Source organism: Phaenicophaeus curvirostris, chromosome 3 (genome assembly GCF_032191515.1).
Source record: "Phaenicophaeus curvirostris isolate KB17595 chromosome 3, BPBGC_Pcur_1.0, whole genome shotgun sequence".
In the NCBI taxonomy this organism is placed as follows: Eukaryota; Metazoa; Chordata; class Aves; order Cuculiformes; family Cuculidae; genus Phaenicophaeus; species Phaenicophaeus curvirostris.
In genome coordinates, this window is record NC_091394.1 from 29,720,811 (window position 1) to 29,735,116 (window position 14,306).

The 14,306-nt window shown below is 45.3% G+C and overlaps 1 protein-coding gene across 1 annotated transcript in view; it reads left to right on the forward strand.

Annotated features, from left to right (window-relative positions):
• Positions 1 to 518: 518 nt before the first annotated feature.
• TNFRSF11A (TNF receptor superfamily member 11a) overlaps positions 519 to 14,306 on the forward strand; it is a 28,481-nt gene continuing 14,693 nt past the window's right edge. Inside the window, exons 1-2 of the mRNA XM_069853540.1 lie at positions 519 to 936; positions 13,335 to 13,416. Of these exons, the coding sequence (XP_069709641.1) occupies positions 883 to 936; positions 13,335 to 13,416 (136 nt within the window). The 5' untranslated portion in view covers positions 519 to 882. The remainder of the gene's footprint in view (positions 937 to 13,334; positions 13,417 to 14,306) is intronic.

Genomic DNA, 14,306 nt, shown 5'->3' on the forward strand with positions numbered 1-14,306 from the left:
CACTGGGTTGGCATTGCCAACAATGCCTGTGTCGGCAGGGGCAGCAGGCCACTTCACACTCAGTGTTCCAAGTAAAGTGCCAGGGACTGACCCTGTGCATGGCACAAGGTGTTTTAGGAGCTCTCCTGAAGTACATCGCCCACTTTTCTTTCCCCGGCAGTGACCCCATCGGCCAGCTCCCTCCGTCAGCTAAAGCAAAGCAGCTGGGGGCAGAGGATGGGACAGGGGAGAGGACCAGGCTTGGCCCCAGTGCCAGGGACAGGTGCCTGCAGGAGGGAGGTTGCGCCGAGGTGGATCAGAGAGTGAGGTGGGAGGCCATCCACAGCACGGCTGGTGCCCAAGATGTTCTCTGGCTGCGTAAAGCAACATCCAGAGGCAGCGAGGAGGAGAAGGCGATTATGGGGCAGATGTGCGGTGAGGGAAGGTGCTGGGCAAGAAGAGGGATGGGAAGGGAGAGCATGGAGGGTAGGAACCAGGTGGATGGATGTCGCTGCCAAGAAAGACCGGGAAAGCAATCTCCATCAGCAGGAGGAGGGATGTGGGCATAGTGACTAAACTTCTTGTAAAAGGGGGTGGAGAAAGGAAAGGGAGGGACAAGAACAGGGGGAAAAAAAAAAAACCTGCATACCCAGTGTGAGGAAATGCTGTGGGAACTACAGCCAGGCACTGCTATTTTTTTTTTCTTTTTCTTGATTATCTCTTCTTCTTCTTCTCTCTTCTCCTCTCGCGTAGCTGAGAGGAAGGAAAGGAAGAAAGAGAAGTAGCCTGCTGAGATGTGCCTCGCTCTGCTGCCAGAGCTCGCGGGCTTGGCTGGAAGGATCTAGTTTCTCTTCGGTGGCAGGAAAAGGAGCCAGAGGAGGAGGCAGAGACGGACACCCAGCCATGCCCGTCCCGTCAGGCTGCTGGCTCCTTCTCCTTTGCCTCGCTGGCAAACAGGTAAGGATGCGCTGCCAGGGCTGAGCTGGAGCAGGGGGAAGGCAGCTCTTGCTTCGCACCTGGGGCCAATTGTGTCTTTGCTCATCACTCAGAGGAGGTGGCGAAGTCGGAGCCTGTGGAATCCTGCATCGCTGGCACTGGCAGGGCAGGGTTGAGCAGAACAACTTCGCCTGCCTTATCTTCCCTCTGGTTGTTTGGTTTTCGGTTTTGTTTTTGTCCCTGCAGCTCGCCCTGTCTCACAAGCTTCTCTTGCTTCTGTAAAATCAAAATAGCCCAAACCCAAAGCTCTAAAGGAAGCCAAAGGATCTGCAGGGAAAACAGCCTGCTCCTGCCCAGGGCAGGGTGTGAGAAACCAGAAAATATTTGCAGTGAGGTTGTTGAGGGATATAATTTGCATGTAGAGTAAAAATAAGGCAGACTCCACCCTACTGAACAGATTTATTCAAAAGAGCGTGAGCGCACTTGTCCCTCAGACGTGGGATGAGCCTGTATGATCTTTACAGCCTGGCTACAGCTTTTCAGGGTGCAGTCCCCCTCACTCTCCAACCACGCCACCACCCAAAAGTAGGCAAACCTCCAGTGGCTCTGGGAGGTGGGATGGCATTGAGAGCCCCTGGTGGGTCCATGGGTGGAAGATGGGAGTCCCACACCAGTTATGTGGCTTGCTTGGAGGTTCACATGCCACTCATGACAGAGCTGGGAACCAAACCCCAATCCCAGGTCAGCTGTCCCAAAAGGGCAGCCTTTCCTCTCATGGGGCCCCGTGGTTGTTTGCAAACAGAGCGTCTTCTTTTTGCAGCTTCATGCAATGCCAGGTGGCTAATGGTCAGTGCATTCTGCAGTTGGGATCGTTGCTGGGCTTGCCCTGTTTTCAGAAAGACCATTTTCAACACCCAGCCCTTGCTGAGCTTTGTGAATGGCATACATTGGGTTTCCTCCAGCAGTTTAAATCTGCAGAATCTTGCTTTGCTTTTTCTAATTATATAGTTTAAAAATTATTCTCCTCCCTTTGGGCTATTTAGACCCTTGTAGACTGGCAGGCTGTTTGCAAATCCCATGATACGGGCACTTTATTTCCTCCATTAATCAATCCTTGGCAGTGTCACTACCATTTGTAGTTCTTTCATTTGAACTTCTACTATTTCTCTGTGTGTCATTATTCTTGATTAATTGTGTCATCGTAAATGCTTCCCTCAGCGTAGTGCTACAAGTGGGCCATGGCTGGGTTTCCTGAGAGCAAGGTGCAGCTTCAAGAAAAAAAAAGATAAAAAACCAAACAAAACCAAGAAACCCTCTGCTGTTCTACAGCTTACAATTTAATGTCTGACCGCATAGTCCTAAGAGCCTTTCCTCTAGATCTCTGGTCCTAAATGTGTTGCCTAAAACCACACAGGCCTTTTTTCCCCCTCTAAATCATACATTTTGTTCTGTCCACCCTCGCTCCTTAGCTTTCTCTTAAGTTTCTGCTTTCCAGGTGGCCTCCATATGTGTATGAATGGCCCTGCATGTTTCAAAAGTGATTTTTACATCATTGATTTCAAGTGGTTTGTACCGTTCCTCCGTAGCCTTTGTATCAGTCATTTTTTTCCTGCCCTGGTGTTCAGGACTTTGATCAATGCAGCATGATGAGCAGACCTCAGTGTTATTTGTACCCTTACTTCTGGTCACCGGTCACTATATATTTGCTTCCTTCTGGAACCATTTGGGTTTGGGTCTGTTGTTCTCTTTGGAGTCTCCTCATTGCCTGGAAACTGCTCAGCTCTTTACCAAGCCTTGGAAATTCAGATTTCTATGCCTGTTTCTAGCCTGTTGTCGGTACCCTGAGGCAAAAGCCAGAAGGAGCTCCTCATTATTTCTTACCTCTCAATTCATAGCCTTTAAGAGGATGCAGAACAGGGAACTTGTATTTATTTGGGGCTGATGTGTAATGTCTTTCCACTGCATTCAACATGTGCTTGATTCTGAGCCTGTAAAGGGTGGCAGAGGGTGCAGCTTTCCATAGCAAATACTTCGGACAAGTAGCAGTACAAAATAGTAAGGGTCTCCAGGAAAATTATAAGTTTCCCTAGGATAAGCCTCTTGACAAAGAGTCTGTTAATCTGATAGCCTGTCTGCAACAGTGCGCAGGACTTGCAAGTCAAGAATGTGAAAGCAAGGCAGTCCTGGAGAGATGCTGCTTCCAGACAGCCTTTTAGGTTCTCCTTTGTTTAACTGATTTGAAGAGTGGTTTCTTAGGAGTGCTGTTTTCTGATGGAACAAATTGTGAGAATAAGTGTGGTAGGGCTGAAGTTTGTCTGATGCACTTGTGTTAGAATCAGTGTGGGGGAGGTTGGGGGTAGCAGTAGGGCAGAGATATTTGCAACGTTATTTCCTGCGAAGAATGAGAAACACTTGGTAATGTAAGTTACTGAGTACTCATAATTCTGCTGAGAATAGACATGATCATCGTCATCATTTTCACCAAAGAGGAAATAGGAACAGAGAATTCGTGACTTGCTCTAGGTCATACACCGAGCATGGAACAGAACCGCTGGGAGCAGAACTCAGCCCTCCTTGTCTTGTGCTTCAGCCACAAGATGATCTTTCCAAGTAATACGTCTTGGGCACCTGTCAGAGGACACAGTATTTTGCTTTCTGAGGCATGATATGCTCAGCTTCTTCGTACTGAATAGTCACATCCCTTTCCTTAACACTGATGAAGAGCATAAAAGTTTCTGTCACAGAAGAGTTAAAGCCTGTGAGAATGTGCATTTGCAAATATGTAATAAACCAGTTGTCTGGTTCAATGCCAAGGACTCTTCTTCCTTTGTGTGTCAATGGGATGGATTCTTCCACTACTCCATAATATTTACTTTATAGGGAAAGTTTGCTTACTGCAAGCATCTGGATTTCTTTGTAATACAGAAAAATCTTCCTAAAATACACAGTCTTTATGGTGAGAGTGGGGGGAAAGAGCATAAAAATGTCCATGCTGTGTTGTATCATGGACTCTCCTGGTCCAGATCAGAGCCAAAGGTATCACTTAGTAGAGTAAAACTTCTACAATATCTAATCTAAAATCATGGATTGATACTGCTATTAACAGCATGGGTTTCAAAGTTACTGTACTTCAGTCAGTTCACTTGTCAAAATGCAGAGACGGTTCCTGCAAGGGAATCTGGAAGCCTTTCTTTGCTTTGCAGTATCCCCAAGAACATGTGAAAAACTTTACAGTACCTCATATAAAAGAAATATAATGCATATAAAATTGAATCAATCCACAATTTAAGAAACCTCTGCCGCTTCTCTCATGTGAAACATCAGCTTCCTGATGTAATTTCTTCTTTCCCACAAACAGGACCAAAACAAACCTTCACCACATTTCACAACTCAGTAGAATTCAAAGTTTATCAGCCATCTTGAGGGCACTGACTGATGTCATTTATGGTACAGAGCTTTCTTCATACTGTGCGGGAAAAAAAAGAAAAAAAGCAGGTCAAGCAGGGAAATTAACTGTGGCCCTAAGGATCTGTTTCTGTTGCCTGTTACTGTCATCCCAAGGACCCACAAGCTCAGAGAAGTGGGATGTAGTTTGACCACTCCACAAGAACCAGTGCAGATTATAAAAGGCAGGCATGCAAAGTACAGCATAGAAAGTTATGAAAACATCAAATTGATGCCCTCTGGCATTGATACCTTAACACTATTTAGAAGAATCATGTTTGAGTCACTTTGCTATGTTTATTCATCTGTCCCTTGGAGCTAAAGTGGTGGAAGACCCTGCTGTACTAGATACATATGTAGAGGGTCTAGGACAACTCTCTGTGGACAGCTCTCCACGGGACACCTCTGCGCTGCTGACTCTCCATGGGGACAACTCTGCATGGCAAAGGGTTCTGCTGGTTGACCAGGACTGAGGAGGATGCTGGGGGCGGGGGGACACTGTGCCCGTAAGTCCCTCAATTTTAAAAACAACAAGATGTCCATTTCCAAAAGGTATGTCTCTTGCAAGGCTGTCCTCCTCTTGCTCCTCCCTGCCAACTTCCTCTCTGTATGACTGGGTCTCCAGGAGGTGTTTGTGGTGACCACAGCCAGGAGGACTCCTACCACCTCGTGCTGTGACCACAGAATAAAGACCTCTTTCCATCCTGTATGCATGGGGGCTGCTCTGCAGCGCAAAGGCTGATAGACATTTGGAGGTGGTAGTTGTTTCAGATGCTGGTTTGGCTTACTGGAGGCGGGCAGTGGGAAGAAGAGGGAAATGGAGATGGCTGGTTCATCATGTCCTCAGCTGCAAGTGTGCTTCTTGCAGAGTTTACCCCCTTCCTTTCAGTGGAAACTCAACCTGCCAGGCAGCACTGGCTTCTGCTGCAGCTGCCCGTCCTCTGGTTAAGTATGCATTGGTTGGCGTTGCCTGCTTGGAGAAGCAGCTGGTCTGAGAATAGTTCATTATTACTGATGGAAAATGCAAAGGCAAATATTTGTGTGTTATAAATGCAATGTAAAAATTAAGTGCTGTTTAACCAGGTTGCACTATGGACTTGGGTCGGCCTCAGTCTGTATAACATAATAGCCTGCTTGCAAGAACTTGCCCCTTTTTATGACTGACTCTTCACTGAAAATGGTCCAAAGTTTATGTAGTAAAAGGGAGATTGTTGTTGGACCCCCACGGGATGGAGCAGTGATGGTTGAAGGTTGCAAGGTGGGCTGCAGGAGGGTCCTGCTCTACAGGCTTCACTGGCACCCAGAGCAGTCTGGTGTTGTCTCTGCTTCATGGCAGCGGGGTTTGGTGTGAGGCTTCAGCGCTGGGGGAATGCAGGTTTCCCGATTTTTCTTTGTTTGTCAGTCACTGCAATGTGCAATCATATTTCTGATGTGATGCCCTGCAAAGGGCTCAGCACCACACCAGAGGAGCAACACCGACCCTCCAGGACATCCTGGCTTTTGTCCTGTACCTGTGCAGCCACCTTGTGCGCTCTTCACAGTGCTTCCCTTGGTTACCTTTATCGTTTGCTTTTTCAGGGTGTGAGTTCTCTGGGCCAAGGGCTTGGCTTCCTTTGGTGTTTGTACAGCAGTTTGGATGTCGTGACTGCAAACAAAGCCAAAGAGTCATTAATCACCACAGGACAGAGCCCCATCTATTTCCCACTGAAGCAACAGGGAAGTCTGCCTATGTGGGCCTGGGAAGGGAGCGGGCACACCCCCTCCAGCAGGCTGCCCTCACACAGGGTGCAACATCCAACCCTCACCCTTATTCTCTGGGTCCTCTTCTGCCCACGACTCCACTAGTGTCCTCACGCCAGAGGCATGTTCCCTGCACTGTGTGGCTGAATGTGTTTGTGGTGACTCCCTGCCTCTTCCCTGTGATGTTTCTAGTGGGGAGGCTGGGGCAGGGACTGTCGTGGAGGAGGGCAGTGCAGTGGGCAGGCAGAGAACTGAGACCCAGAGCCACTTCTCAGCTTTTCAGAAACTGCTGGCTGCTCCCCTCTGAAAAATTTAGATAAAAGGGACTAGGAAAGTTTGTGTTGGGTAAAAGAGGCAAGCTGGCTGGTTTAATCCACCCTGCAATATCCAATTAGCCAAAGATATGGGGGGGGGGGGGGGGGGTGGAAATGAAGTCATTCACCCTCACCACTTTGTGGCCACTCCAAAAGAAAAAAAGAGTATATAGGGTTTGTTGAAGAATGACAAAGAACAACATTTTTGTGACTGCAAATGGGTGCAGAATATATTTAGTCAGCGGTCAAAGTGGAGAGAAAAGAAAAAAATCTTGTATGGAAAAAAAAATACTGTGAAGTTTTGTTAGGCAACCCATTAATCTGGACTACAGATAGGGAAAAATGTGCTGCTAGGTTCATATGGAGCCCTGAAAAATGCTTAATTAGCACACAAGGGAATATATTTTGTGCATGTTGTTTTGCCACAGTGAATAGTTTTGCCTTATGAGCGTTGTGTTCTTCAGTAACTTTTCATTGTTCAGTAGCAAGTACAAGATAATACCTTGAATTCGCTCTCACAGGAAAAAAATTCCTCCCCTGTGATGCCACATGTAGTAAAGGGAAACGCTCCCTATCAAACCAGGGAGGGATGTTTCCAAGTACCTGAATGGCTCACAAACCCCAGCAGAGCTGTTTCCTTACGGGCACACCTAAAGAATAAATGAGCCAATTCTCAGCCCAGTCCTGAGCCCTTTAATAATGACAGCAATTGCTGCATGATGGAGAAGGTGCAGATCCATTTATGCAATTCTTACTCTTAACTTACTCTTACTCTTATCCCCTCTATATGGCCATGTCCAAAGCCAGGGCTACAGCCTTACCACTGCCCTTCTCCTTTCTGCCTGCACAACGTCCAGGATTTGTTCTATGTGCAATGCTAAAATCCAGGAGGAGGAAGCCAAAGCAGAACATTAGGCAGTATATGCAGGCTTCCCCCTCTTCTCTACAAACTTTCTCATTCTCCTTGACAGCTCAGCTAGGATTGCAGAATCTTGCCTCACACCTAAAGAGATTAATTAATATGTTACGCTCCACTCCCATGAAAGGCTGGGAGGAAAAAGTACATAAACATATAGATTTTTTTAAGCGTAGAAAGTCCCCATTGAACTCCTAATCTGGCATCCAGGAACAGCCCAGCCCAAGAAAACTCTGATGTTCATTTCTTCATTAAGACTTGGCTTCGGTTGATGAAACACAGAAAAATAATTTGCTGAACTAAAATGCAAGAGGAATGTGCTCCCTATAAATGATTGTGTCTTTAGCCCCTTTTTTATTATTATTATAATTAGGCATGAATGACTGTAGAATTACCCATGGGCAACCACTGAGACTGTAGCTGGAGCAGTGAGATCGCTAAGCTTTCCTATGGAGCGGTGCTATTGCACCTGTTTAATCTAGAAGAGATTTGCCTTTGAAGGCATTTTCACAAGCACGTCTAGGTATTAGCTTTGGTAATGTCATTATTCTGTGGTTTATATTTCTGCTTGTTGTGGACTGTTATCTTGCTGTCAAGCTTTATTGTTAAATATTTGGGTTGATTAGCTGTAGGGTTTTTACTCTGATTCACTTTTTAAATATTCTACCTAGTAGCTATTGAAATATTCTACCTAGTAGCCTTTGATTTGGCAGTGAGGTCACGTAGGTTGAAGTACACGAGTTTTTCCACCAAAGTGCAGGCAACATGGGGACGCTGCCGACTGCCGAGCTGAGGAAAATGTTAGGTGTACCCTCTGGCTGTTGGATGAAGATGACTTTGTCTGTCAATGATAAATGCTGTGCACGTGATGGTGAGTTTTCAGTTCGCAGAAGAAAGCTGGCTGATTCGCAGGTTTGGTCATCAGCCATTTCAGCCCTGCCATCTATCACCTCCATCATCTCCCATGTGATATACCTGAGGTTCCCGTCTGCCTTGCCCCCACCTCCCCGCTGCAAGAGCGGTCAGTGCGGCACTTCTCTTTCACGTAGTCTGCTGGCTAGAAATAACTCTGGTGGGTTTGAGATTGATGAATGGTCCTTCCTGTTGGCAAAGCAGCACCAGTTGCTCAGGTGTTTGCTTTGTGCTGGCTGCTAAAACAGAGGGGCAAGGGGAAGACTCAGGACAGGGCTTTTACTGCTGTTTGCCTGCGTCCCGCTTGCAAGTTACAGTTTTCTCTTGACTTCTTTATTATTAATTTTATCCCTCGTCTTCTTTCTGGCCTTTTTAGGTATTCAGGCCCCAGCAGGGTTTCAAGGACCTGTTTTTAAGAGCGAAATAATATTTAGTTTTTAGCTGTTGCCATTTCCTGGCAATATTTTACCACGTGGTGGTAGTTCTGTGATGTGGTTTCCTGGTCGGTGGAAAGTTGACATCACCAAAGCATTTCATTCACAATCTAAGATTTTCATGATGAATTATAGACCTGCAAGTGAATAACTGGAATTGTAAAGCTGTGACTTGTGTGCTGCTTTGATTGAATTTTTATCAACGGCGAAGACTGTCTATGAAGGAACTGTTGCATTCAGCATCCATGTGATTATGATTAAGTCTCATCTTAAGACTCCTCTTTCCCATTATAAACTCACAGTTGTAAAAATTTCCAGAATCGTTCATTGCGCGCACTACTATGATGTGCCTCAACAGAGTGCCTGGGAGCACCAGCCACAGAGCAGCATCTTTCAAGAACCAGATTCTGTTTTCACTCTTGATTTATTAGGCAAACTGGCAATGGGCTGCAGAAAATCTGCTTTTTGCTTAGCAATATTGTTGACTCTGATCAGGTAGGAAGCTGGAGGGCTATGGGCACACAACTTGGTGTGAGAGGAGAGTCAGGGGCTCATATATGAAGGAGAAATGATGATTGCAGAGGCCATCCTAGCTGGATACCAGGATTCTGTACTTGCAGGGGCTGCTTCAGATCAGGAAGCATTAGTCAAAGCTCAGTCCTCTTGTCAAAGGGAAATAAAGCCCCAAATCCACTGAAATATTACAGTTCTACAGCCAGAAAGACTAAGGACTTCAAAAGCAAGTGGTTTGAATAAACATAGGCTCTGAAGTGTAAAGAGCAAGTGGTTTGCAAAGCAGGACACACCAGTTTGCTCTCCCATAGGTGCTTTCGTGCTGCAACAGTAAATGGAGGAAAAAAAATGTGCTTTGCTAAGCGGAATGATGACAGATGACTTGAATATTATCCAGAAACAACTACACTGAGCAAGAAGGTGTCATCTTAAGATAGTTACACCTTGATGTGTCCCTTTACATCTCAATCTTTCAAAACTAAGATTATCACTAATGAGCAATCCTCACTGAGGCCTCAGCTTTTTGTTCAGAAGTGACATGGGAAAAAGGCTGTGGAAACCCCCGAGCTTGTTCTTCCAGATTTTTTTCTTTTAAAGGAAAGAGGCACATGCAACTCTATCTCCTCTGAAACGTCTGTCTGAATATTCATCTGAGCGAGAAAGTAATTTTAGCATCCATGACACACAGCTTCTGCTACCATCTGATTGCTCAACGGCACCAAGAATAAATATTTCCTTAGGACAGAAATCTGAATTCTGCTGCTTCCCCCTTCAGAAGCACCTGTATGTGTGTTTTTTCAAGATCTGAGTAACACAGTGGTGCTTTGTAGCTCTGAGTCATCGAAGCTCTCTGACCCTACAAGCACACTCTTGCTTAGCGTCCTTTTCAACAAGTGGAGGGAAGAAAATAAAGAAGCTGAAAAGGCTGCCTGCGGCTTGACACCAGAACACAGTCCTCCTGAAAACCTTGACATGAACACGCGTGTTTTTCTAAAGAAGTCAATGGTGCTACTCCTGTCCTTGAGGTGAGCAAGTGTTGACGTGCTTTACTAAACTGGATCCACCAAGCCTGGAGGAGATTTATCTTTTTCTCCCCTGGATTCTTCCCCTGTCAGATATACTTGTTCTGAGAGAATGTTAATCAAGCAGGAAAGCTGACTGTTTCTTAAGAACTGGTAGAAACTTGTGTGCTTTGCACACTTTTTAAGTGACAAATTAAATTTATGCAGGATATCTAGAGCTCCTCAAAGTACTTCTTTGCATGTGATGGTGTGATTTAGTGGATAGCTTCATCAATAGTGAGACCATTAAAGGAATGACCAGGCTGGGTTTTGTCTTATTTAACCATTTTGGAGGAGTTTGGTATCTTGATATTCATTGAGCCCTGTTCTCTCTCTAGATAAGAGCTCAGTGGTGTTCAAATCACTCTGACCCACAGAGAAGCACCCAAGGAGAGGAAGGATGTTCAAGGGGTTATGGGGCAAACTTGAGACTTGGGAGACTTGGTTTGGTTTCCTGTCACCTCTGTAAAGCCAGTCAGCCTCCAGATGCGAGTTCCTCATCTGCAAAATGAATTGAACTTCCCTGTCTCAGAAGGACGATGTGGCGGGAATGCGCTGGTGCTGGTGACACGTCGGGTCATTGGGCTGCCAGCAGCATGAGTGCTTCTCAGCCTCCAAGGGAAGCTGACGTACAGTTTGACAACAAGACAGGCACAGTCCACCAGCAGAAAGTTAAACAAGGAATAATCCGACTTCAGTGGGGCTGCGTTAGCAAAAGGGCCCAAGTTCAGCTCCCACCCTAAGAAAACTCCAAGTTGCTTTTGTTTCCCTTTCTGTCCTCTTTCTCCCCAGCTTTCATCCAGCCAATCCATACCTGGCAAAGTCCCTCACCTTTGCAAGGAGGCTGATCTAACATAGCAAACAGATGCTGAGAGCCTTGCCTTTACATTGTTGGGCATAAATCAAAGGAGGGGGCATTGCAGCTCTGTGAATGCTTTGGCTTGTGTGAAAATAAGGACAGGGTCGCAGAAGAGACTACTTATTGGCACAGAGTGTAGATTTATGCAGAGGCAGCTCTGAGCATACCATAACAACAGCCCTCTTTATAAAGTAAAGCAGGGAGGTACGAAACAGTTTCTAAAAGCTGCCTCAGCATTTGGTCTGCTACCCTAGCCTCAGCACAAGGGGATTGCAGCTTCTCTTCAGGCCAAGTTGTGATTCTCAGAAATTATTTTGGACCCTTTAGAATGCTCTTTAGCAGATTTGCATATCCTTCCTTAAAGAGGATGACTTTTCCCCTGTTTGACACTTCAGTAATTTTTTTAGCCTTTTCTTCTAAAGAGGAACTATCAAACTGGAGCAAACGAGGAAGAAGAGGACATTCTGTGACAAAAAGGGAGTGACTTGGACCTGTTGTTGGTCTCATCACTTCAGTTGTCTTTTCAGATGGCTGGGAATAGGGAATCGGTTGCTTAAGACCTTCTCTCTGCTGCTTAGTCCTGCAGCGTCGCCTCAGCCCTGTGCTGGCCAGCTTAGTGTTTTAGCAGACACTGCCTGAATTGCATTACAGAAAAGGAGCTCCTTCAATTACAGGAGCGTTTTCAGCATTTCCTCTGGGACACTGAGCAGTGTCACTGTTTGGCTGCCAGACTGGCCTGGCTTTCCATTTCCTAGATAGCTTCTTGCCTTGCCAGTACGGATCATTATTTTTTAACCCTTCTGGGAGGTGCCATGCAAACCTGAAATGCAGTGTTTGTTCCAAAAACCATACAGTCTAATCATGAGAAAGGTACTGCTAATGAATGCAAAGAGGAAGGCAAGGAAACAATGAGACTGCAGAAGATTTCTTGCATGACTAGGCTCATAAACTGACCTAGGATTGTTGTAACAATGATAAAATGGCCATAAGTTGTTTATAACCTGCAAAAATATAGAAACCCAAGACCTTTGACTTCAGGTACTTATTCTGTTCCACACACAGCTACTGCAGTTTTGATAAACACATCCCATGGCTCAAACTCCAAGCCAAAAGGTGGTTTCTTTAAGAAAAAAATCAACTTTTTTTTGGTTATTCTTAAGTTACAAGACCCTTCCCAGCATTAGAAGAGGAGAAGGTGCTTAGGGAAAAATATTTTCTGTTTAAAGTGATTGCTGTTTCTGAACCTCGAAAGGGAGGAAAGAGAAGGAGTGAAGACTTGGAGAAAACAAGAGGAGAATGGCAAGCAGAGGAATGGAAACCAGTATCAGTAGGCACAGGTCTGCCATATGCTGTTAGACAGCAAAAGCTCCTTTAACCAGCAGCTTAAGCTTTATTGCAGCTTTCTCTAAGTAAATGAGATTTTTAAAACTGTATCCAATAACGAAGGATTCCTTGCTATGGGCCAGGTTTTGAATCAGCTTATCTATTGCAAGATCAACAACTGGTTGTAAGGTGTTGGGTAAACCTCTCATGTAAAAGTTTTAGGTGGTTTGTATTTGCTTTGGTTTGGTTTTGGAGAAGCAAAAAAGCTGTTGGTTTAGTTGTCTCAACTCTTTGGATGGCTGCCTCAGTTCCCTAAGACCATCTCTGCATGACACAGTGGGAGCCATAAAAAGCTGCAAAATTAAAGTCAAGTATTTTCTGGGGCTAGCCAGAAGCATTGTGTATCCTGGTGGGAACTTCTTCTTTTTCATGGGTATAAATCATTCACCTTACTTGTTTGCTTAATGACATACATGAAAATTGTCAGGTTTGCCCAGGTCTTGGTCTCAGGTTGTGTCTATGGAAGAAACTACGGAAGTATCTCTATATCAAACTTTTTTCTTTACAATTGCTTTGCCGTCATAGATTTCAAATAATAGGGTATTGTAAGAAGAGGTTATATAGCAGGTCAAAAGTTCATGACAAATTGCAAGAGCGTGTAATTTATTTATCACCTGGCTGTATTACAAGTCCCTGTGTGCACAGCATCAATCACATATTCTTAGCCTGTCTACAAAGCACCTTTGAAGTCATAAATGTTGAATAGTTTTTACTGCTTAGCTATCCAAAATGCTATACAATAGAAAAGTTTTCCTCCTCTCTGCTAGCACTGTTTCTAGGTAGGTCTGAAGCTCTCCTGGTATACAGGTTCTCATGTCCTCTCTCTCTCCTTCTCCGCTCCAGTTGTCACTACAAATTGCCCCACCGTGTGAAAGCGAACAACACTATGAATACTCCGGCCGGTGCTGCACAAAGTGTGAGCCAGGTATGTGAGCACTGGACTGTAACAGCTGCATAGCTGAAAAGCTCATTAGAAGCAGCTCTGTGAGTCATTAAGGCAGCTTGATCTTGTGACTCCACCAGCCTGTTGGCACATAGCCTCACAGGTGCATGATTTCAGGCTTACAAATGCTTTCTAGTGCAAGAGTGGTCCCTCTGACCTTGGCAAAAGCCATAGCAGATATTGTGTTGGTGTCATGGCCTGGCTTGACTGACAGCTAAATGTAAGCAGTTGTGAGCCCAGTCGAACCACCCCCTCTGGGAAGGAGAAAGAAATGGGAGAAAAAGGCTTGTGGATTGGTAACTAAAACAGCTTTAATGAAACCATAATAATAATAAAGAAAATACGGTAATAAAACATATGCAAACATATTAAATTGCTCCCCTCCTCCCAATAGCTACATCACCACTGATGCTTCAGAGCAGGCAGAGGTAAGAGGTCCCAGGCTGGACTCAGTGGCAGGAGAGAGCTCAAGAACTGGATTCAGAAACACTCAGATCCAAAAGACAGATGAGGTCCATATTGGACACCAGCCATCAAAGAAGACAGCTTGACCCTTGTGATCCCTCAATTTCATACCAAGTATGGCATATATGGGATGGAATACTCTGTTGGTCAGTTTAGGGTCACCTGTCCTGCCCACTCCTCCCTGCAGGTGTGGCTCTTTTCCACCCTTTTGCTTATGGCATTCCCCCAACTCGAGGATGGCCTTGGTTTCTGTAGGAATAAGTATAAGCAATGGCCTCTCTGCACACCAATGCCCTACGTAACCACTTCTAGAGAAAAACACTGTCTGAAAAGCATGCAGTTAACTTTCAGCAAGTGAACTTATTGAGATGAGCCTTAGCTGTAAAGTCAGAAAGCTGGTGCTACTT